This window comes from Ursus arctos, chromosome Y (genome assembly GCF_023065955.2).
Source record: "Ursus arctos isolate Adak ecotype North America chromosome Y, UrsArc2.0, whole genome shotgun sequence".
Classification (NCBI taxonomy): Eukaryota; Metazoa; Chordata; class Mammalia; order Carnivora; family Ursidae; genus Ursus; species Ursus arctos.
This window is the reverse complement of record NC_079874.1, coordinates 30856041-30878109: the sequence shown is the minus strand read 5'-3', so window position 1 is coordinate 30878109 and position 22069 is coordinate 30856041. Positions and strand designations below refer to the sequence as shown.

Here is a 22069-nt window from a genome sequence, read left to right as displayed (position 1 = left end):
AAGTGCTAGGTGGGCTTGTTGCCCTGACGGGCACACGTGCGTGGAGCTCACACCCCCAGGCCGGGCAGAGATGTGGACGGTCGTCTTCCGGGCGACTGTGCTTGGCCAGCAGGGCTGACAGAGGCGGCCACATGGCGCATCCCCAAAGCCCCTGGGCTTCTGCCTCCAATTTCTGGGCCGTGCAGTTTCCTCTCACGGCCGGTCCGCAGCTGCGGTGACCCCTGGAGACAGTCGGAAAGACAGGGGACACCTGGGTGTCAGCAGCTGTGGGGGTGGGGGTGCCGGTGTCTGAGGGCAGCGAGGATGCAGCCGGATGCCCCGCGGTGCATGGGATGCCCACACGAGGGGACGACGCAGCCCCACGTCCTCGGTGCTGCCACGGGGAGAGAACACCTGCCCCCCCCCCCCCCCAGCCTTGTGTCTGATCAGTGTCAGGCTGCGTGTCGGCTGGTGACCTGGGGTGTCCGGGTGCCTCCGACAGGGCAGTCCATCCTGTGCGGCAGTGGGGCGCGGTGCCCGGTGTCGCGCAGACGGTGTGGAACAAAGCCTGTTTGACTCGTGATCTTCGTTCCGTAGAAACGAATCCTGTCGATGACGCAGGATAGGCAGCCGGAAATCACGTCTGAGTGTATGCAGCTCCTGAGGCTCATATCCGAGTAAGTAGCCGCGCCCGCGCTGCATGCTCCCGGACCGGAGGTGGCCGCGTCCACGCTGCCTGCTCCCTGGCTGCAGGTGGCCGCGCCGGTGCCGCGCTCCGGGCTGGCGGTGGCCGCGCCCGCTCTGCGCGCTCACTCTTTGGAAGTGGCTGTGTCTGAGCTGCGTGCTCCCTGCTTAGAGGTGGCCGCGCCCGCGCCACTTGCTACCGGCTTGGATGTGGCCGCGCCCGCACCGCGCCCTCGCGGCTTGGGCATGGCCACGCCCGTGCTTCATGCTCCACGGCTGAAGGTGGCCTCGTCCATGCCGCGCGCTCCCGGGCTGGAGGTGGCTGCCCCTGTTCCGCGCGCTCGCTGCTTGGACGTGGCCGCGCCCATGCTTCGTGCTCCCCGGCTGGAGGTGGCCGTGCCCGTGCCGTGTGCTCCCATGCTGGAGGGGGCTGCCCCTGTTCCTCGCGCTCCCGGGTGGCTGGAGGTGGCCGCGCCTGCTCCGCACGCTCGCTGCTTGGAGGTGGCCGCGCCCATGCTTCGTGCTCCCCGGCTGGAGGTGGCCGTGCCCGTGCCGTGCGCTCCCAGGCTGGAGGGGGCTGCCCCTGTTCCGCACGCTCTGGGGCGGCTGGAGGTGGCGGCGCCTGCTCCACGCGCTTGCTGCTTGGAGGTGGCTGTGTCCATGCTGTAGGGTCACTGGCTTGTGGGGGCAGCGGGCCATGTGTGCGGAGCGTGCAGGCACTGTGCGTGCCGGATGCGGACTGGGGCGGGGTGTGCGACCACGTGGGTGGAGTCACGTGTTTGGCTAAGTGATGAACCCATGCGTCTGCTCTCGTGCTCCGGTGTGTGTGTGCTTCTGCTCCGTTTGAGAACTCTGTCACCAGCGTCCTTGCTCACGATCCGCAGTGAGGGTTGATGGGTCACCTGAGACATCTGGCCAGGCGTAGCTGGCGCTCACGGGTTTGGGGCTTCTCTCTGGGGGTCCTGGCCTCTCCCGTCCGCTGCCGATCTTGGGTCAGGAGCCCCGAAGGGGCCAAGGGGCTGGTGTCAGGAGGCTGCGACGATTGGCCGGGCCCGCAGAACATTCTGGAAGCTCCTAGGTCCCCACAGCACTTACGCTGGGATGAGGGGTTCTTGTTCCCCTGTACGTCTCCCACCCACAGGATGCAGCCGCCTTGCTCAGTGGGTCAGGTGTCAGACGTTGCTGTGAGGCATCTCTGGAACAGGGGACACAGGCCTGGCTCCCATGTAGACTCCAGGGCTGGTGCGGTGAGGACATCTTGTACCCCGAAGGCTGGGTTCCCGCCCGTGGTGCCATCTCTCTGGGCCCGTGCTGAGGACAGAGCGGGTCTGGGCGGGCGTCGGACTCCCCAGACGGGCAGTGTCACAGCTGGGGCCCGGGCGCCAGGCTTTCTACGTGCTGCGCCGTGGCCCCACAGGTGGCCGGCACTGCCAGCTCCTGGCCGGACGCCCACACCCAGAGCAGCACGCAGGTGATAAGTCGGTGTATTATAAAGGGAGCCATGCAGACAGAGCAGAGTGCACACAGGCACCGCGAGCCAGGCTGGGCACCGGGTGCGGGAACGCGCGTCTGCAGGGGCCTTGGTGTCCACCACTGTCCCGACCACAGTGCAGGCTGCGCTCAGGGCCACGAGCCCACTGACAGTGACCCAGAGAAGCTCTTACCCTGCGGCTCCTGACGCATGTGCACAAGCCACCTGAGCAGGGACGTGAGGTCCCCACGGGGCCCCTAGGCCACATCCCCCAGTGGACCCTGCGATGCACCTGGAGTTGCTGGCAGGACGGCTTGTGCTCGGCCACGAAGCCAGAAAGTGCTGGAAGAACCGGCCGGGGGATTTGGGTCCCGGGCAGCAGGGTTGCTGTGGATGGGGCGCCACGACCACGGGCTGTCTCACATCCGCGTGCAGTCTCTACTGTGCTCAGACCACATCCTGAGGCGGCTTCACTCTGTCTCGTGTGCCCGGGCTCTGAGTGGCCCCGTCTGAGGTCTCTGTCCTGCAGATGCCGTGTCCTCCAGGGGCGCCGCGGGCCCGGCCGTGGGAGCCGCTCCAGCCCAGGGTCGTGGCCTCTGCCTACTGCCCCATGGAGGCTGGGCTCCCAGAGTGGTTGCACGTCCCGTTCACTGGTGTTCCCATGGCCACTGTGTCCGTCGGGGTCCTTCGGAGAGACGGACCCAGCAGGAGGTGTGTGGACATGTGTATCTAGAAGGAGGCTCGTCATGGGGTCACAGAGGTGGGGGCGGCCCAGGACGTGTGTCTGCGAGCTGGGGAGGGGAGCCCATGGTGAGGCTCATGGGCAGCCAAGCGGACGGGGCCTGGACCATGGCAGGTGGTCCTGGGGCACGCGGAGCTGGTCTTTGACTTAAGCTGTGCGACGCGTGTGGCTGCCTCCCGTGGCTGAGGGTCTGCGATGGGCCGGCGTCGGTGGCTGCTCATTTTTGTAAGGAAGTGACAACAGTTAGAGCCTTGTGTCAACCTGACTGCTCACGGCAGACGGGGGCGGGGGGGCAGCTTCCACGCGATTCCAGAAAGTCTGTGAGGAGTCCCCTGCGTAGATTCGCACGTGGGTGAAGCAGATTGTCCTCCCCAGCGTGGTGGGCCATATCTAATCAGTCGAAGGCCTGCATAACACCAAGGGGAGGAAGTCTGTGTTTGCCGGGCCTGACTCCCAGTGGGGACACCCATCTTCTGGCACCCTTGGCCATCCTGCTCCCAGGCCTTCCGGCTCCACCTCTCCCAGCACCTCGTGGGCCTTGTGGAGGAAAGCGCCAGGTCCTGTGGCCACACCTTGGCCTGACTTCCTGGGGGGCTCCCGCTGGCTGGGCTCGGTCCGAGCAGGAGCCTGTGTGCCTCACATTGGGCAGAACCTGTGGCTTTGAGGCTTGAGGTTTGGATGGGGCTGACGTGGACCCGCTGATATGCTCCTTGCTGCGTGCAGCGCCCGAGGGTGAGTGCAGGTGTCCCACTCACTTGTCTGGGGCCTCCCCACGTCCTTGGGGGTCTCCCACCTTCCTTCGAAGCCCAGGCAGTGACGCACGTAGGCCGCCTGCCCTGGTTTCTGCCAGTTTTGCAGACGCCCATGTGGTGTGTCGGCCAATCGCTGCACTGTGGAGTGCTGGGCGCAGTGGGTTCAGGGGGTTCAGTGGATGTGTTTGGACAAAGGGTCATGCTGGCGATGTCCCCCCACGTGCTATCAGCGGTGTCCCCCTCCCACATCCCCTGACTGCTCCTACCATGGCTGCTTGTGGACATCTGCTGCCCCCTTCATGTGTGCCCCTTCGTGGACAGCTGCTTGGAGTCAGGAGCACTGCTCTGGGGGTGGAGGAGGGTCGGGCAGGGTTGGGCTGACAGGTGTCCCAGGTGCACACACAGGAGAGGACGGAGTGCTTTTCCCCTAATTTGGGGCTCACGGGCAGCTAGAGGCGAAGGAACCAACCCTATCCCTGGAGGCCCTGTGGGGGACAGGGCTTCCTGGGGTCCTGCTCACGTGACCTCGGCTCATGTGGCCTTTTCTCATGTGGCCTCGGCTCACATCCTGGGACATGGACTGCCCTGGGTGAGCTCAGATTGATTGGAATTCCGGGGGTGGGGGCACGTCTAGGGGAAGCTGAGGTTGGGGCCATTGGCCCAATAAAGAATCTCTGTTTGCTCTCGTGGACAGGTGTGAGCGTGGCAAAGCCATGTGTGCACAGCTCCGTGTGGCAATGCCCTATGTGCACAGCTCTGTGTGGGAAAGCTGTGTGTGGACAGTTCCATGTGGCAAAGCCGTGTGTGCACGGGCCCTGAGCTCACGAGTGTCTCCCCACAGGCACTATGTGGGCGTGTTCTCCACCATGGAGTATGTCTTCCTGTTCCAGTTTGTGTACGCGGCCTACAGGCCCATGGCGACAGCCGCGGGCGAACTCATTTGTAAGAGGTAAGGCGGGTGCCTGGCCACCCTGGGGCCCCTGATGGTGTCTGCGGGGCTGTGATGTCACTGTGATGTTGGAGGTGGGGTCCCCCATCCCGTGTCCCACGTCCCACCAGCTGCAGACTTGCACATGGAGGGTGGGGGGCAGGAGGAGGCCCCCGGACCCCAGAGAACAGCAGGGCCCATGACCAGGGGGTTGTATAGGACGGCAGGTGTTGGGCCCCAAGGGACAGAACGGGATGGACGTGAGCACCACGTGGAAGGACACGCTGAACCAGAGTCTGGTACGTGTGGGACTGGTTGCAGACTGACTTGATCTGTGTTGCAGGCATGTCCACAGGGGGATTGGTTTGATGACGTGCTGGTGGCCCCGGGCCCCTGAGGTCCCCTGAGATCCCCTGAGTCCCCTGAAGCCTCCTCAGGTCCTCTGAGGCCCACTGAGTGACCCAGAGGCCCTCCTGAGGTCCCCTGAAGACCCTTGAGGTCCCCTGAAGCCCCCTGAGGGTCCCTGATACCTTCTGAGGCCCCCTGAGGTCCCTTGAGGCCCCCTGAAGCCCCCTGAGGGTCCCTGATACCTTCTGAGGCCCCCTGAGGTCCCTTGAGGCCCCCTGAAGCCCCCCGAGGGTCCCTGATACCTTCTGAGTCCCCCTGAGGTCCCTTGAGGCCCCCTGAAGCCCCTTGAGGGTCTCTGAGATCTCCTGAGGCCCCTCGAGGTTTCCTGAAGTCTCCTGAGGGTCCCTGATACCTCCTGAGGCCCCCTAAGGTCCCCTGAGGCCCCCTGAAGCCCCCTGAGGGTCTCTGAGACCTCCTGAGGTCCCCTGAGGGTCCCTGAGGCCCCTGAGATCTCCTGAAGTCCCCTGAAGCCCCCTGAGGGCCCCATAAGACTCCCTGAGTGTCCCTGAGTCCCCCTGAGGAGCCCTGAGGGTCCCTGAGGCCCCCTAAAGCCCCCTGCTCCTGAGGTTCCCTGAGGGCCCCTCCTGGGCCATCTGGCTGTCTTGCCCTCACTAACAGGTCTGCGTTGAGGTAAAGGTCCCCATGTTCTGGTTCTCTGGGGGTTTGAGGTGCAGCGACTGGGGGCAGTCTGGTCGTTCGTTCCCTCCCCAGTGCAGGCCTGAGCTGACAGCTCCGACAGACAGAAGTCGATTCTAGAACTTTGCCCCGTGGTCCATGTCCTACCCCCACAGCTTCCTGCTATTCCCACTCCCCAGGTCGCTGTGTGGCATGTGCGTGCGGGGGTGTGTGCTAGAGCGTGGGTTGGCCTGGCCCCGCAGGACCTGGGGGCCCAGTCAGGTGCATGGGGACCCCCCTCCAGGCCGGCGTTGGGGTCACTCTCTCTGATCTCCATAGGCTCCTGGCCCCTCCACCCCACGAAGGTTTCTTTGGTCAAGAGCCCCCTGACGAGTTTGATAGAAATCTCCAGAACATGAAGACGCTCATTGACTTCTACCTGCAGGGCGAGGTGAGGGCGTGGCCACGTGGGGTCTGGAGACAGGATGTCTGAGCCACGTGAGGGACCCGGACTCGTGTCCGTGCCCTGCACCCCGTGTTCCATGCCGTGTCCTGTGTCCCACGCCACACGTCCGTGTTGGGCTGGAAAGGGGCTTGTTGGTTCCTGTGTGAACGACACTTGCTGTGGGCACGTGGGAGTCACGTTTCTGGGTTGGTGTCCTCATGTGCCTTCTTGTGTCCACAGATGGGAGGGTTGGGAAGGGGGCCATCCCTGCCCATGTCATCACGTGACCTCCTTGCCCCATGTCGTCATCTCTGTGTCCTCCCTGCCCCATGGCATCACATGACCTTCCTGCCCATGTCATCGTCACGTGACCTCCCTGCCCCGCGTCATCACGTGACCTCCTTGACGCATGTCATCATCCCTGTATCCTCCCTGCCCTGCATTGTCATTACATGTCCTCCCTGCCCTGTGTCATCATCCCTGTGTCCTCCCTGCTCCTTGTCTTTGATTCTGTATCCTCCCTGCCCTGTGTCGTCATCGCGTGACCTCCCTGCCCCATGTCATCATCCCTGTGTCCTCCCTGCCCCATGTCATTACATGACCTTCCTGCCCTGTGTCGTCATCCCTGTGTCCTCCCTGCCCCATGGAGCCATCCCTGTATCCTCCCTGCTCCTTGTCAGTGATTCTGTGTCCTCCCTGCCCCGTGTCGTCATCCCTGTATCGTCCCTGGTCCTTGTCAGTGATTCTGTGTCCTCCCTGCCCCATGTCATCATCCCTGTGTCCTCCCTGCCCCATGTCATTACATGACCTTCCTGCCCCGTGTCGTCATCCCTGTGTCCTCCCTGCCCCATGGAGCCATCCCTGTATCCTCCCTGCTCCTTGTCAGTGATTCTGTGTCCTCCCTGCCCCGTGTCGTCATCCCTGTATCGTCCCTGCTCCTTGTCATTGATTCTGTGTCCTCCCTGCCCCGTGTCATCATCATGTGTCTTCCCTGCCTCGTGTTGTCATCGTGTGACCTCTCTGCCCCTTGTCATCATGTGTCCTCCTTTCACATTCTCACAACCTCACACGTCTGGCACGTCCCTATCAGTTCCACAGACATGTCCCGTACCTGGTGGACGGCCTGTGGGAGGCAGCACCCGCCCTGGTCCGGAACTGGGAGTGTATGACGGCCCTGCTGCTGGAGCCACGTGGCGGGCGCCAAGGTGAGCTTGGCCAGAAGCCTGCTCTGAGTCGTGGGCCAGGGCCGTGATCCTGCTGGCCTCCCTGCCGTCCCCGCCAGGCCCACCATCCCCCACCCGATGTGCTGCTGTCCCCCCTACCCTGTGTCCTGCCGTCCCCCCGTGTTCTGCCGTCCTCCCCATATCCTGCTGTCTTCCGTGTCCTGCCGTCCCCCCGTGTCCTGCCGTCCCCCCGTGTTCTGCCGTCCTCCCCATATCCTGCTGTCTTCCGTGTCCTGCCGTCCCCCCGTGTCCTGCCGTCCTCCCCATATCCTGCTGTCTTCCGTGTCCTGCCATCTCCCCGTGTTCTGCTGTCCTCTCATGTCCTGCCATCCCCATTCTTCCTCATGTCCCGCCATACCCCATGCCCTACTGTCCCCATCCCCCATGTCCCACTGTCCTTGTGTCCTCTTGTCCCCATGTCCCGTGTCCCACTGTTCCTGTATCCTGCTGTCCCGTGTCCCACTGCCCCTATCCCCCATGTCCCACTGTCCCCATCCTCCATGTCCCACCACCCCCGTGTCCCGCTGTCCCTATCCCATGTCCCAGTGTCCCCATTCCCCTTGTCCCACTGTCCCTGTCCTGTGTCCTACTGTCCTTGTGTCCTGTTCTGTATCTCACTGTCCCCATCCCCCATGTCCCATTGTCCCTGTGTCCTGCTGTCCTGTGTCCCACTGTCCCTATCCCCCATGTCCCACTGTCCCCATCCTCTGTGTCCCACTGCCCCTGTGTGCTGCTGTCCCCGTGTCCTCCTGTCCCCCACCTCGTGTCCCACTGTGCCTGTCCTCTCTGTGTCCTGCCATCCCCCTTCTTCCCCTGTCCTGTCATCTCTGCTGCCCCCCACCGTGCTGCCAAGCGTCTAATCGTGCTGTCCGTGACCCCAGTTGGCAGCATGTGGCAAAAGCAGGCCTGTCAACGCCTCCTGTGATGTGTTTGCTCCTCGAGTGGTTGGTTGTGGGGAGGGGCATGTGGCATGCTTTCCTGGGGTGAGAGGTCCTCAGGTCTTCAGGGTGCACTTCACAGGTCTCTAATTGAGGGTCCACAGGACGAGGGCCACAGGCTGCTTTCCTGTAAGAGGATCAGCCTGGGAGCCACTGAAGCCCAAACCCTGGGCCCTAGAGTCAGGATGCAGTGCGGGCAGAGTGCCTGGTGAATGAGGCCCCCCCAGCAGCTGGGACCCTCTCCCCCTGCAGACACAAGTGTGCTCTGGTAATAGGAGCTCCAGGCCTGTCACATTCCTGGCAGGACCGGCAGCCTCAACCATGGTCCCTGGGGTCGCTGAAGGAGCCCGTTTATCATGAGGATGGCTCCTTTACTCTGTCTCAAATTTCTGGGGCCCAGCTGTGTGGTCTCTGGTTTTCTTGACTCTGAGTATGGGCCTTGGCTGTACCTGGGCTTGTAGGGGTACCAGCAATGTGGGACACTGGACAGAAGGACCCACGTGTGATGTTCTCAGAGTGGCTGTGACAAATTACCTCAAACCTGGTGGCTTAAAACAAGAATCCATCCTCTCCCAGCTCTGGAGACCAGATCCAGGTGGGGAGGGCCGCAGAGATCCAGGCTGGGCAGGACCCCTGAGATCCAGGCGGGGAGGGCTGCTGAGATCCAGGCTGGGCAGGACCCCTGAGATCCAGGCGGGGAGGGCTGCTGAGATCCAGGCGGGGCAGGGCCATGCTCTCTCCATAGGCTCCAGGGGAGGGTCCTTCCTGCCTCTTCCAGCTTCTGGGGCTCCAGGCATCCCTCCCTTCTCTGTCTCTGTCCTCACGTGGCTTCTCCTCTGTACCTGTGTTTCTCCTTTTCTGTTTCTTATAAGAACACCTGTCATTGGATTTAGGGCTGTCCCGATCCAGGATGAGCTCATCTCACATCCTTCACTTAATCACATCTGCAAAGATCCGATTTCTCCTCAAGTTCCTATTCTCAGATACTGGGTGGGTGTGAATTTGAGGGGTGAAAGGCACCATAGAACAGCCAGTGAACACACTGTCCCCTCAACTGGATGGTTTTAGAACCGAGTCCCTAGATATGGGACAATGCCAGGTGAGCCCCAGTCTGCAGTTTCAGATGTTGCCAGGAGTTGTCGTGAGCACGCGTGTGTCTGTCCCGGCCCAGGGATGCGTGCGCGGAGTTTCACATTGAGGTAAATGGGCAACAGTGGCTCACTGTGTGTGCACTTTGAGCAGAGGGCTGGCCCTGGTTGCCGTCATCTGCATGTCACTGAGTCCGTGAGTGGTGCTGGGGTGCTCTTGCGCCCAGGAGCCCAGCCATGCTCCCCACGTGCCCTGAGCTCATGCTGGGCTCTCCGAGGCCTCTCAGAGCAGTGCAACACTGCAGAATGTTCTGTCTCCCGGCGAGAGTCCGAGCGGGCTGACCTAGCCACCGTCTCCCCGCAGCACTGACGAGCCAGCAGGAAAGAGTGCTCATCGAGATCCTCGTGGCCGCCGTGAGACAGGCTGCAGAGGGCCGCCCACCTGCTGGCCGCCGACTCGGCAAGAAAGTCAGTGCCACCCCCTGCCCCCTGCCTGGATGCGCTTCGTCCCCTGTGCTGGCCGCCCTGCTGTGGCTGTTGTGGCGCTGCTGTCCGTCCCGCGTGCCGGGACTCTGTGGGTGCCCGCTCCCGCCTCAGCCTCGCCGCGCCCCCTGCCCCCGCTCCCGCCTCAGCCTCGCCGCGCCCCTGCCCGTGTGGCCGTGGGATCAGCTTGCTGCCGCCTTGGCCTTGCGCTCGCCACCCTGGCTGCTCACTTGGCTACTGGCCCGCGGGCGGGGCTCCCGGCCACCCAGGTAGGTCTTGCTAGCTGTGCCTCCCAGCTCCTGCCCACCCCTCCTGCCGGCTACCAAGCTCTCTGCCAGCTGGTTCCTGTGTCTGCTGTCTGCCTCCCTGGGAAGCGCACCCCACAGTCCTCGCCGTGCCGTGTTCACACCGGACATGGCAGTTTGTCGGCCAGCCTTTGAATTGCCTCTTTGTGAGCCTGTGGTGCTGCTGGGACGAAAGATCACACCCCGGGGGACTTCAGACTGCAAGAATTATGCATTTTGCCCCAGCTCTGGAGACCAGAGTCTGAGATCCAGGCGGGGCAGGACCCCTGAGATCCAGGCGGGGCAGGACCCCTGAGATCCAGGCGGGGCCAGGCTGCCCTTGCTCCCAGAGGCTCCAGGGAAGAATCCTTCCTGCCTCTTCCAGCTTCTGGTGCTCCTGGTGTCCCTGGTCTGGTGGCCCTGTCTCTCCCATCTCTGCCTCTGTCCTCACGTGCTTGTCATATTCTCTATACACGTGTCTGGCTCTGTGCCCTAATCTCTCATTTTTATGACACCAATCCTACTGGATTAGGGTCTGCCATAAAGTGTGAACCTGGGGGAGACGACTCAGTTCTTGATGGGTTCTGTGCACGGGAAGCACTTCATTGGAAACAAAACGCCAGAGTAGCAATACAGAGCTTTGTCCTTGATTTGGGGACAGTTCTGCCTGGGTGTGACCTGATCATGTGGGAGCAGGTCCCAGGGCCACTATGGGACTCACATGGGTCTGTTGTGGGCTCAGGCCACGCATGCTCTGCCTGCAGGCTGCCAGGGAGGTGGACGGGACCCGCCGCTGGCGCGAGCATGCCAACATGAGCCGACACTTTGTCAAGGTGCTGCCCCGGCTGCTGTCCAAGGTGCCAAGTGGGGAAGGGCCGGAGGCTGAGAGCCCAGGGAGGCTGGGGGAGCTCCAGGGCAGACCAGGAGGCTGCAGAAGCGAGGGGAGGCTGGGGAAGCTCCGCTTCACGCCTGCTCTCTGGGCAGTTTGCAGCGGACAAAGAGAAGGTGACCCCCCTCCTGCAGATCCCACAGTATTGCAACCTGGACGTGTATGACATGGACGGCCTGGGCTCGGTATGTCATGAGATTCCATTCCTCCTCCCTGAGCTCCACATGTGGGGGCCACACCCCGCCTTCTCAGGGTCCGCGCCCCCCTCACTGGGCTCCACGTCACTCCTCAGTTGCCACGCCCCCTCTCACTGGGGTCCACGCCCCCCTCGCTGAGGTCCACGTCCCTCCTCAGGGTCCACGCCCCCTTCACTGGGGTCCACACCCCTCCTTCTCAGGATCCACGTCCCTCACTCAGGGTCCACACCCCCCTTTACTGAGGCCACACTCCCTTCTCTGGGTCCTGGGGTGGGGGCCACAGCCCTCTTTCTCTGGGCCCATGTCCCCCTCTTCTATGGGTCCATGTCTCCCCCCATCTCAGGGTCCACACCCCCCTTGTCTGGGTCCAGGCATGGGAGCCACATCCCTTCTCCCCGGAGTTTCAGGTGTGGGGGCTGCTTTCCTCCTCCCCGTTCATACTGCAGGGGTCAACCATCACCCACTCTTGTGGCAGGGTCCAAACCCCTATGCTTACAAGTCTTGTGACCTTTTTCTCTTGGCCCCATGTCCCCCTTCCTGCATTCCAGCTGGCCGTTTCCTTCTAGCCCCTGGCCTTCTCCCAAACTGTGATCTTCCACTCCATCCCTGACCTTTCCCCTGAGCCCTATGATCCCCTGGCGTCCCCCTGCCCAACCCCTGACCACCTCCCAGGCCCTTTATCTCCCCTCAACCGTATGACCCCTGACAGTTCCCCGTATGACCTCTGACCTTTCTTCCTTGACCTCATCATGTTCCCTCTCGACCTCCTGACCTCTTCGCTGATCTCCTGACCTTTCCCCTAGCACTTTCTCTTTCGACCTCATGACCCCCCTGACCTCTTCTCTCCCCCCACCATGCCGCAATCCCCTGACCAGTCCTTTGTCCCCCCCCCGCCCCACCGTGCAGTACCTGGATGCGGCCTTGCTGGAGCTTGACTGCCTGGTGCAGCGGCACTCGGACGTGGCGGTGCTGGAGGCCTGTGCCCGCACCTACGGCACCTACTGTGACGAGGGGGGCTCTGCTCACTTCCAGGCTGCCCCCGCCTGCAGCCGGCTGGTGGACATGCTGGTGGACGCGCTGACCCCACTGCTGGACGTGTTCATCCAACATGAGGTGCTGGCTGTGGGGGTGTTTGGGGGCAGCATGTTGGGGTGTGGGCATGGGTGTGGAATGTGTGAAGGGTGTGGGGAAATCCACGGAGGAAGGGAGGATGTGCTGATTGAGGATGCTTAGGCTGAACCCTTTCTATTTTGTTGAAGTTTTGTAAAGCTGCGTGCCTGTCCGGGGTCAGCTCCGTGAACTGGCCGGCGTGTCCCTGAGGGACTGGCTCTTGGTTTCTGGGGACACAGGGTGGGTTCTCCGTTTGAGCCCCGACTGTTCTTGCTGCGTCTACGATGGGAGTGGGAACGTGTGGGGGTGGGTAACAAAGTACTCCATTATTCTCCGTGGGACCCCATAAGCCCCCAGAAAACAGCCTCACTGAGGCACTGGTCTGTCTACACTTGGCAGGCAGATGGTCTCTGTAAAGAGCCACGTCATAAACATTTTTGGCTGGGCAGGTCATCCTGTTCTTGGGTGGCAGTACAAGAGCAACAGAGACAACATGTCTCTGGGCCGTGTTCCAATAAAACTTTATTGACACAGACAGGCTGAGGGCCGTGTGACCTGTGGGCCAGGCGTCTGGCCCTGATTCACGCACTTTCCTTGGGAGGTCCCTCGTTACCACAAGCAAGACTCCAGGTTGCTTCTGCAACCCCCAGCCCAGGGCCTGCCGTGAATGTGGGGTGCTAGCGGTCAGCAACATGCTTCTCCATCTGTCCTCTCAGCTGTAAAGTGAGAAGCATGTTCCCTGTAGTGGGTTCTTGACAGGGATGTGAGGCAAGTGGACAGAGATGGCAGATCTCAGATCGTAACTGTCCTCTTCGTCAGCTGCCTATGTGTCTTTGGGGGTGTTCTCTGGTCCCCCTCATTTCCTGTAGGGCTGCAGACAGAACGGCCTGGGGCACCATTTCCCTTTTTGAGATTTTAAAGAGCTGCTTTCTGGGAAGTGGGAGAACAGAGCAGGGAGGAACGCAGGCCTTGCTCGAAGCTGGGCCCGGCGTTCTGGGGAAGCCCCACCTGCAACGTGCTGTCCCACCACCACCCCTTCTGCTCTCTCTCCACTGTGTAGAAACAAGGCTTGTTCCTTGGACATGGTGAGATGGGACGGATCTGCTCCACACTGCGGAGACTGGCTGCCTTCTACAGGTGAGTGGGGCGATGCAGCCTGTTCCCTGGGGGGGACACACACGCAACCTCCAAGCCGTGTGTCTGCTACCTTACTCTGACAGGTGTCCCTGTGTCCCAGGTGAGGTGGGGAGGGCTCAGACCTTTGGGGGTGTTCTGTGGGTGTGCCCGGTGGCTCTGGTGGGGCCCTTCCTGCCCATCTGGGCCCTGAGCCACGTCCCCAGGAGCTGGGACTGCCTCACCAAGCAGGTGCTGGATGTCATACTGAAGGGAGCCCAGCTCAGCCATCTGGGGTGGGTGTCCCCTCAGTCCTCCAGGAGGTGATCCCTCTGCTCCAGTGTTCACAGCTCACCTGGGGGACGTTGGAGCTCCTGGCGGGGTTGGGCCCTAAAACTCCTCGTGTGTGTTTCTGGTCAGTGCCCACGACCTGAGCAGCTGGAACCTGTATGAGAAGATGGACAGCCTGCTGACCTTCCGTAGGCACCAGGGCAGTCTGCCCACTGAGGTGAGGGCGGAGGGTGCAGGGGTGGGTCCTTGTTGGGGAGAGGAGGGCGTTCTGAGAGGAGAGAAGGGTTCTGAGGGGAGGGAAGCATGGGGGGAGGGTCCTGAGGGGAGGGAAACATGGGAGGGGAGGGTCTTGAGGGGAGGGAAGAGTCCTTGGGGGTGGCTGCAGATCTGGGGTGGGAAGAGTCCTGTGGGGGAAGCGGGAGTGGGCATCCTGAGGGGAGAAGAACCCTGGGGGGAGGGGCGAATGGTCATGAGGGGAGGGGAAGAAGGGTCCTGAGAGGAGGGAAGCATGGTGGGGAGGGTCCTGAGGGGAGGGAAGGGTCCTTGGGGGCGGCAGCAGATGTGGGGTGGGAAGAGTCCTGGGGGGGTTGGCGTCCTGAGGGGAGAGAAGAATCCTGGGTGTGTGGGGAGGAATGGTCCTGAGGGGAGAGAAGGGTTCTGAGGGGAGGGAAGCATTGGGGGAGGGTCCTGATGGGAGGGAAGCATGGGGGAGGGTCATGAGGGGAAGGAAGCATGGGGGGAGGGTCCTGAGGGGAGGGAAGAATCCTGGGCCAGGGGAGTGGTTCTGAGGGGAAGGGAGAGAAGGGTCCTGAGGGGTGGCGGATCCTGAGGGGGAAGTCTTGAGGAGAGAAGAGTCTTGAGGGGGGCAGTAGGGTCCTGAGAGGGGATAGATTTTGGGGGAGGAGGGCCCTGGGTCCTGGTCAGGGGAAGGGTCCTGAGGAGAGAGAAGGGGGGGGGGGGGGCAGATCCTGGGGGAGGAAGGTTGTGGGAGTGGAGGGGAGGTAGGGTCCTGGGGGGAGGCAGATTCTGGGGGGAAGGGCCCTGGGGGGCTCTGATGGAGGGGAGAGGGTCCTGAGAGGGCAGTGGGGTCCTGAAGGGAAAGAAAGGTCCTGAGGGGAGAGGAGGGTCCTGAGGGGGGAGGAGGGTCCTGAGGGGGGAGGGGCAGGTACTAGGTAAGGAGTCTCCATGACAGGCCTCACGCCCCACAGGTTGTCCACTGCGCGCTGCAGTGCACCTACTACGCGCTGCTATGGCAGATTGTCGCGGCCACGGACCGACTGCCGCCCCAGGTGGGTGAGGGGCGCAGAGGAGGTCAGGTGTGTGGTGTGTGGTAGTGTGTGAGGAAGGGGAGATGAAGTGAAGTGGGACAGGGACTGCATTGCCCAGGGTCTGGCCTGGGCTCCTGGCCTTTTGGGCTCTGACATGGGAGCTGACCTTGGGCCATGGCCGACCCGGCCATGCATCCTGTCCACGCACCGTGCAGAGTGAGGCTCAGGTGATCTCTGAGCACCTGCTCCTGTGTGCTGGGTGAGACCCTTATCCTTGGCTGCTGGCCAGGCCGTTTGGGGCCAACCACACTTTGGGGCTGTATTTATGGTTTCCTGGAAATCTGCAGGCCTGAGTTCCTCAGGTCATAGTGTAGACCAGTGGGGAAAAGAAAATGGTGTGGGGGACAATGGAGATACAGGGATGGGGGAGGGGGTGGGGGAGGGGCGAGGGGTAGGGGGCATGGGGGTCAAGATGGGGGAGGGGATGGGGAGGGAGATGGGGGATGTGAGGTGAAGATGGGGGAGGGGATGGGCAGGGAGGCGGGGGAAGGGGTACACGTGGGGGAGAGGGGTGTGAGGGAGGGTGGGAAGTGGAGGAGGAGGGTGAACGTGAGGGCGAGGTTAGTCTGTTGGGATGTACTTGCTGGCTGGGTCACCTGAGGTGGGCAGGTACCTGGTGAGCTCGCTCACGGGCTCACCTGACGGGAGGCACCTGCCTGCTGGCTGGCAGGAGGCGCTCCTGGACTTGAGGAAGAGGCTGATGAAGTTCTGCCTGGTCTGTCGCGTATACCTGAACCACCAGAGCAAGGTGCTGAGTGAGAAGGTGAGTGTGTCGCTCTCTGTCCTCACCGGCCGCTCGCGGGGCTGGAGCAGTAAGAGGAGGGGTGTGAGAACACACGGGCGTGGGAAGATCGGGCCGTTCGTGCTTTACGTGATGCCGTTTCCTCATCGCACTGTGTGTCTCATGGTGACATTTCTCCTCCAACCATGTCCAGTCGTGTGAGCATCTTGGTTACGTGAACTGGTCTGCACGGCCCCGGTTTATGGGAGCCCGCGTCCACACCCCCGGCTTACGGGAACCCGTGTGCACGCCCCCGACTGACGGGAGCACAGAGCCCGCGTCCACGCCCCCGGCTTACGGGAACCCGTGTGCACGCCCCCGACTGACGGGAGCACAGAGCCCGCGTCCACGCCCCCGGTTTACGGGAACCCGTGTGCACGCCCCGTTCATACCACCACACCCTCCCGGCAGCCGCTCCTGTGATCGGATACCAGTGCCGTGGTGGTGGACGTGCTTGGCGTTACTCCTGACCACCGTGTCTCTGCTGGTTTCCGTGCTGGAAATCTTCCGGGCGATCTCCTGTCTCCGGGGAAGCCGTTCTAAAGGCTTCGTGACGCCTGGCCCAGCCACCCCGCTTCCTGCCGCCTTATGAGCTCGGTCACCTGCCTGCTTTGCCATGTGGGTGTGAATTTTAAATAGGCCCTCTCCCGTGATCTTAGATAAAACCTAGGTCCCGTTTGACCCTTGACTACTCAGGAGATTGAGCTTGTGTCTCTTTTTCCAGCCACGGACCTCTGTCTGTGACCCCCCAGCCCCCACCCCCGTCCCAAGTATGTGTCTGTGGTTTTCTGTCGGTGAGGCTTTGGTCACAGCCTTGACCCACGCCTCTCTCCTGTCCGGATGTTGGGGACATTTCCGTTCATGCTATGTGTGGTATTTCTGGTTTGTATGTTTGGGGCTGTCTGCCGCCTGTATGTTCTATGTCTCCGTGTTGTGTTTCCAGCATATAGCTTGCAAGGTGGGCTTCAGAGGGGGGATGTTTTCAAGGGGCCGGGTGCTGAACCCCTCCCCGCGCTGTGGGTCTCGCCCAATCTTGGGCTGCCCTGGGAGGCTGCGAGAGGGGCGGACGGGACCTGTCCCTGTCGCTGCCCTCTCACCCCCCCACCTCCTCACATCTCCTCAGGCCTTCATCCTGCTCTGTGACCTGCTGCTCATCCTGAGCCACCAGGGCCCTGAGGAGGACACGGGCCTGGGGCTGCTGTTCTTTGTCCCCGATCACGTCCTGCAGTGCAAGCTGCTCACCTTTGTCAGGGAGCACGTGTTCCTGGAGGAGACAGGAGCCACAGGTCAGCCTCCCAGGGACCTGAAGGGGAAGGGGGAGGGACCTCGGAGTGGGGATACCTGGGGCAGCTCGGAGGCAGGAGGGCAGATGGGGGCCTGGGGGGTGAGGTTGGGGGGACCTCGGGGGTAGGACATAGGTGGGGCACCCGAGGGGCAGGAGAGCAGGTGGGGGCCTGGGGTGGGAGGTGGATGGGCCTTGTGGGGTGATCTGGCTCCCTGGGATCTGGAGCTGCATTTCCCACGCGTCTGTCTTCTTCGTTCACGCTGCCACGGAAGGGTCGGGGGAGCCCTGACCAGGTAGTCAGGACCTGGAAACACAGGGACCGCGCGGCCCTCGGTGCTTCCCGTGTGGTCCTGGGTCTGCCCTCTGGGGGTCGGCATGTCTGCTGGTGGTTCTGACCCCCTGCTGTCCCGGCACCGGTCCCCGAGACGATGCTGGCACCCCTGAGCCCTCTGTGGATCAGACTCCCTGCCATGCCCGTGCCGTGCCCCCGCCTGCCCCATGGCCGCCCCACGGCAAGGGGGCCCCAGGAAGACAAAGCAGAGAGCGGGCTGTCTCCCCAGGTGCCAGCAGAGTTTACAACGAGGAGGATGCGGACGAGCTGTATGAGCTGTTCCACCGGAGAAACATGCTGGCCGTGTTCTGTAAGCTCATCGTCTGCAACGTGCTGGAGATGAGCGTGGCTGCCGACATCTACCAGTTCTACCTGAAGGTCTCTGCCCGGCTCTCCCGTCCCCGCGGCCCGAGCTCACCCTCCCCCGCCCACTGCTCTCCTGTGTAAGACACAGAATTGGGGTAAAAGATTCCAAATGCACGGAGAACATGAGTGGAAAGTACCCACAGACATACGGACTCACTGTCGCTAACCCGTTCTGCCTTTTCCTTCACCACCTCCCCTGGATGAGCCCACCTGTGTGCGTGTGGGCGGCATCCCTGTGAGTGTCTCTTAAGCATTTTTATGTCACTAATATCTCTTCCCAAACGTAACTCCTAGGGGTATTTTCATTTAGGACATCACGTTTTGTCTTTTAAAACTATGCGGTCTTGTTCAGGGAAGCATTGCTGTTTTAATTTCATTCTTTCCTTACTACTGAGATTGAATGCAAGCTTTGTGAGGCCAAGGACTTGGTATTTTTGGCTTTGATCATTGATATATCCCAAGTGATTATCATCAGTGCCTGGTATTGACAGGAGCCCAGAAGTTTTGATGAATGCATGGATGCGTAAATGGAGGTGTGGATGAGTGGATGGATAGATGGGTGGGTAGATAAATAGATGAATAGATGGATGGATGAGTGGGTACGTGGTTGGATTGATAAATGGGTGGATGGACAGATGGAGGGACAGGTAAATGGTTGGATAAATGGATGGACAGGTGGATGGAGGGATGGATGGATGAATGGATGGATGGATGGATGGATAAATGGATGGATGGATGGATGGATGGATGGATGGATGGATGGATGGATGGATAAATGGATGGGTGGGTGGGTGGATGGATGGATAAATGGATGGACAGGTGGATGGAGGGATGGATGGATGGATGGATGGATGGATGGATGGATAAATGGGTGGGTGGGTGGGTGGATGGATAAATGGGTGGATGGATGGATAAATGGATGGACAGGTGGGTGGATGGATGGATGGATGGATGGATGGATGGATAAATGGGTGGATAGATGGGTGGATAGATGAGTGGATGGGGAGATAAATGGATGGGTGAATAGGTACATCTATCAATCACTGTCACTTCTTTTCAGAAATCATTATTTCAAGACCTTTTGGTGTCTTGTAATATGATGAAGACGTTAGCCCTTTGTTATTTGTGGGATATACGTTCCCTCGATTACTTTTTAATTCTGAGTTACATTTTTGTGATGGTGTTTCTCTTCTTCCTGTTTTAAGCTCACACAGTCCTGAGCTTTATGGCTTGGGGTGTAAGGACAGTCTTGCCTGGGTTTTCTCCTGAGTCCTGTGTGTTGGGGTGGTGCTATCCTCTCCCGGGACTTACGTCTCGCGCACTTGTGCGCCAAGTATGTGCCGGGGGCCGTGACGGCAGCTGCATGTTGTCGGACATCTGGTCGTCTCTTGCGGCTGTGCGCCCGCGGGCTGGCTCAGCTCTGGCACTGGCAGGTCGGTGTGGCTCTGACAGGCCTCACTCCCGCCCCGCAGTTCCCCAGGTGGCCCTCCCCTCCTCATGGAAGGAGCACTCCTGGGGGGGCCAGCCAGTGCTGAGGGGCAGCTGGCCCCTGGACTATGACGCCCCACGACTCCGGCTTCCCCAGGTCGTGTGGGACGCACTGTCTCCCACTGGCCCAGGGCCTGGCCCCGACATAGGGCTCGAGTGCACAGCGGCATCCACGTCCACAAAGTTCCTGGGATCCAGACAGTGGGTCTGAGCCGCGTGGCCACCCTCGGTTTGTAATTTTGGAACAGGGCGTAGGAAGGAGTCTGTGCTTCAGTGGTCACCGTGGTGACGGTCCTTTCCTTTGTTTCGTAGCATTACCACCACTTTGGCGACATCATCAAGGAGACCATGACCAGGACGAGGCAGAACGACAGGCTCCGCAACGCGCTGTCCCTGCTCCTGTGCCTGCAGCAGGTGAGCGCGTGTTCTGGAAGGCCCGACGGTACCCTGCCACCACCCCCGTGGCACCGAGTCGCTGCACGTCGCCCAGGCCTGGAGGGACACGCCGCCTCGGGCACACACTGGGCACGGCACCGCTGTGCCCCACTGCCCGCTCCTCCGGAGTCCTGCACTCGTCTGTGGTGCATGAGCTGCCGCTGGGGATGAGCGTGCACGCCGGCAGCCTGGCCGTCACAACGCGCCACGGACCACGGACCGACGGGGTGGCTGACACGTCAGACCCTATTCCTCCCGGTGTTGGAGACTGCGGTCCAAGGTCAGGGTGCCAGTGGGGTCAGGTTCTGGGGAGACCTCGAGGGTCACAGACGGCCCCCCTCCGACGTGTCCTCACGTGGCCATGGGTGGAACGCAAGAAGCTCTCTGGACACCCTAAGAAAATGCCACCCCGCTGTGGGGGCCCCGCCATGCGGACCTCATCTACTCCCAACCACCTCCCAAGGCCCCACCTCCCGGCAGCCCCCTTGGGGGCCACGCTTGCACGCGTGGACTCTGGGGGACTCAGTCCACCACAGCTGGCTTCCGTGGTCAGCCCCACCTCAGGGTCGTGGGACTTTTGGGTCAGGTTCCCCTGCTGTTCAAGGACAGGAAGAGACAGGAGGACGTGGTCACGGGTGTGTTGTGGGGAGACACGGCAGGTCAAGGTGTGTGCCCAGGGCTTCCTAGGTGGATGGGGTGTCACTCGTCATCTGGTCCGGGAAGCGACTATGCTGCAGTGTTGGGCTGGACTGTCCCCCGGGGGCCTTCATGCGTGTCCTTGCACAGTGAGCTGGGCCTCCCAACAGTGACTCGGGGTGTCCCCCTCCCCTGTCCACTGACGCTCAGGGTGGGTGTCCCCTCTACCCCATCGACTGACCCCCAGGATGGGCAGCCCCCCTCCCCTGTCCACTGACGCCCCAGGGTGGGCATCCCCTCCCTCCCCTGTCCACTGACCCTCAGGGTAGGTGTCCCCCTCCCCTATCTACTGACCCCTCAGGGTGGGCATCCCCTCCCTCCCCTATCTACTGACCCCTCAGGGTGGGCATCTCCTCCCTCCCATGTCCACTGACCCCCAGGATGGGCGGCCCCCCTCTCCTGTCCACTGACCCCCCAGGGTGGGCATCCCCTCCCTCCCCTATCCACTGACCCCCCAGGGTGGGCATCCCCTCCCTCCCCTATCCACTGACCCCCCAGGGTGGGCATCCCCTCCCTCCCCTATCCACTGACCCCCCAGGGTGGGCATCCCCTCCCCCCCATGTCCACTGACCCTCAGGGTGGGTGTCCCCCTCCCCCAATCACTGACACCCATTGTTCCCCCACCCCCGTCCACTGACCCCCAGGGAGGGCATCCCCCCTCCCCCATCCAGTGACCCTCAGGGGGTCGCCCCTCCCCCATCCCTGACCCTGAGGGTGGGTGTCTGTCTTCTCCGTGTCACTGTCATGACACCGTGTTACTGCGTGTCGGGTGTCTGACCCTGGTTCTTCCATCCCTGTGGCAGCTGGTGTAGCCGGGTCCATGGAACCCACGACTCGGACACGTGGGTTGTTCCGTGCTCTGTTCTGCTTTCCCACGGGCGTGTGTCTGCCCCTAGTGTCAGGAGGGGTTACACACACGTGTGGGGAGTCCTCGCCGAGGCTGTGTGGGGTTACGTGGCAGCAGGGTCTCCGGACTCAACGGCGTCTGTCCCTTCTCTTCCTATTCCTGGTTTTGTGCTCCAAATCTGGGGCCCTCCCACCTGGCCTTGCGCTCTTTGCAAGGACGCCTTCGGTCCTCAGTGCTGGGGTCACGGTTCCCGACCCAGCCGATACTGCCGCCGTGGGTGCCACGGGTGCCGTGCTAGCCGTGGTCTCGTGTTTCTGTCTGGGGAATTGAGGCTCCATGAGTGTATCAGGAAGGGCCGGGTCTGCCGTCCCCTCTCCCAGTGTGGGTTCCTGGTCCTTGTCCTCCTGCTGCCTGTGGGCGCACTGGGCAGGCCTCTCCGTGGACACTTGGTGGACCGTCTGTGTCCCGCGGTTTTCCTGGGATACGGCTTCTCTTTCCCGTTTCTGAGGCCGTGCAGATTCCTGACCCCGACACCGAGGTCTGCATTTACGTTTGACTGTTTCTTGCCATTTCTTGTTCTCCTTTGGGAACGTCCTCTTTCCTCTTCCTCCTCGTAGGACGGGTCTGCGTGTATGACGCTGAGATGACACAGATTCCCCAGAGCAGGCATGGAACGTTGGTGGGACGTCCCTGCCACATCAGACCCCACGTGTCCCGTTCTGCGTGTGTTTTCTCTGTAAATCAGGAGCACCGTCCCCCTTGCTAGTTCTCTGTTAAGTCCAACACAGAGGAGCGGTCGCTGACCAGATGTGACGTTGGCGGCCTGGGTGTCCATGGGGCGTTGGCAGGCTCCCCGGCTCCCGCTATGCGTC

The 22069-nt window shown here is 61.9% G+C and overlaps 1 protein-coding gene across 1 annotated transcript in view; it reads left to right on the top strand.

Moving 5' to 3' along the window:
- The window catches only part of LOC130544383 (cohesin subunit SA-2-like), a 32874-nt gene that overhangs the window by 5994 nt on the left and 4811 nt on the right, over positions 1-22069 (top strand). The window contains exons 4-18 of the mRNA XM_057315920.1: positions 577-656; positions 4470-4577; positions 5919-6030; positions 7115-7229; positions 9638-9741; positions 10805-10897; positions 11064-11114; positions 12033-12239; positions 13297-13373; positions 13770-13857; positions 14849-14929; positions 15639-15731; positions 16873-17035; positions 17595-17743; positions 19532-19633. Coding sequence (XP_057171903.1) covers positions 577-656; positions 4470-4577; positions 5919-6030; positions 7115-7229; positions 9638-9741; positions 10805-10897; positions 11064-11114; positions 12033-12239; positions 13297-13373; positions 13770-13857; positions 14849-14929; positions 15639-15731; positions 16873-17035; positions 17595-17743; positions 19532-19633 — 1623 coding nt within the window. The remainder of the gene's footprint in view (positions 1-576; positions 657-4469; positions 4578-5918; positions 6031-7114; positions 7230-9637; positions 9742-10804; positions 10898-11063; positions 11115-12032; positions 12240-13296; positions 13374-13769; positions 13858-14848; positions 14930-15638; positions 15732-16872; positions 17036-17594; positions 17744-19531; positions 19634-22069) is intronic.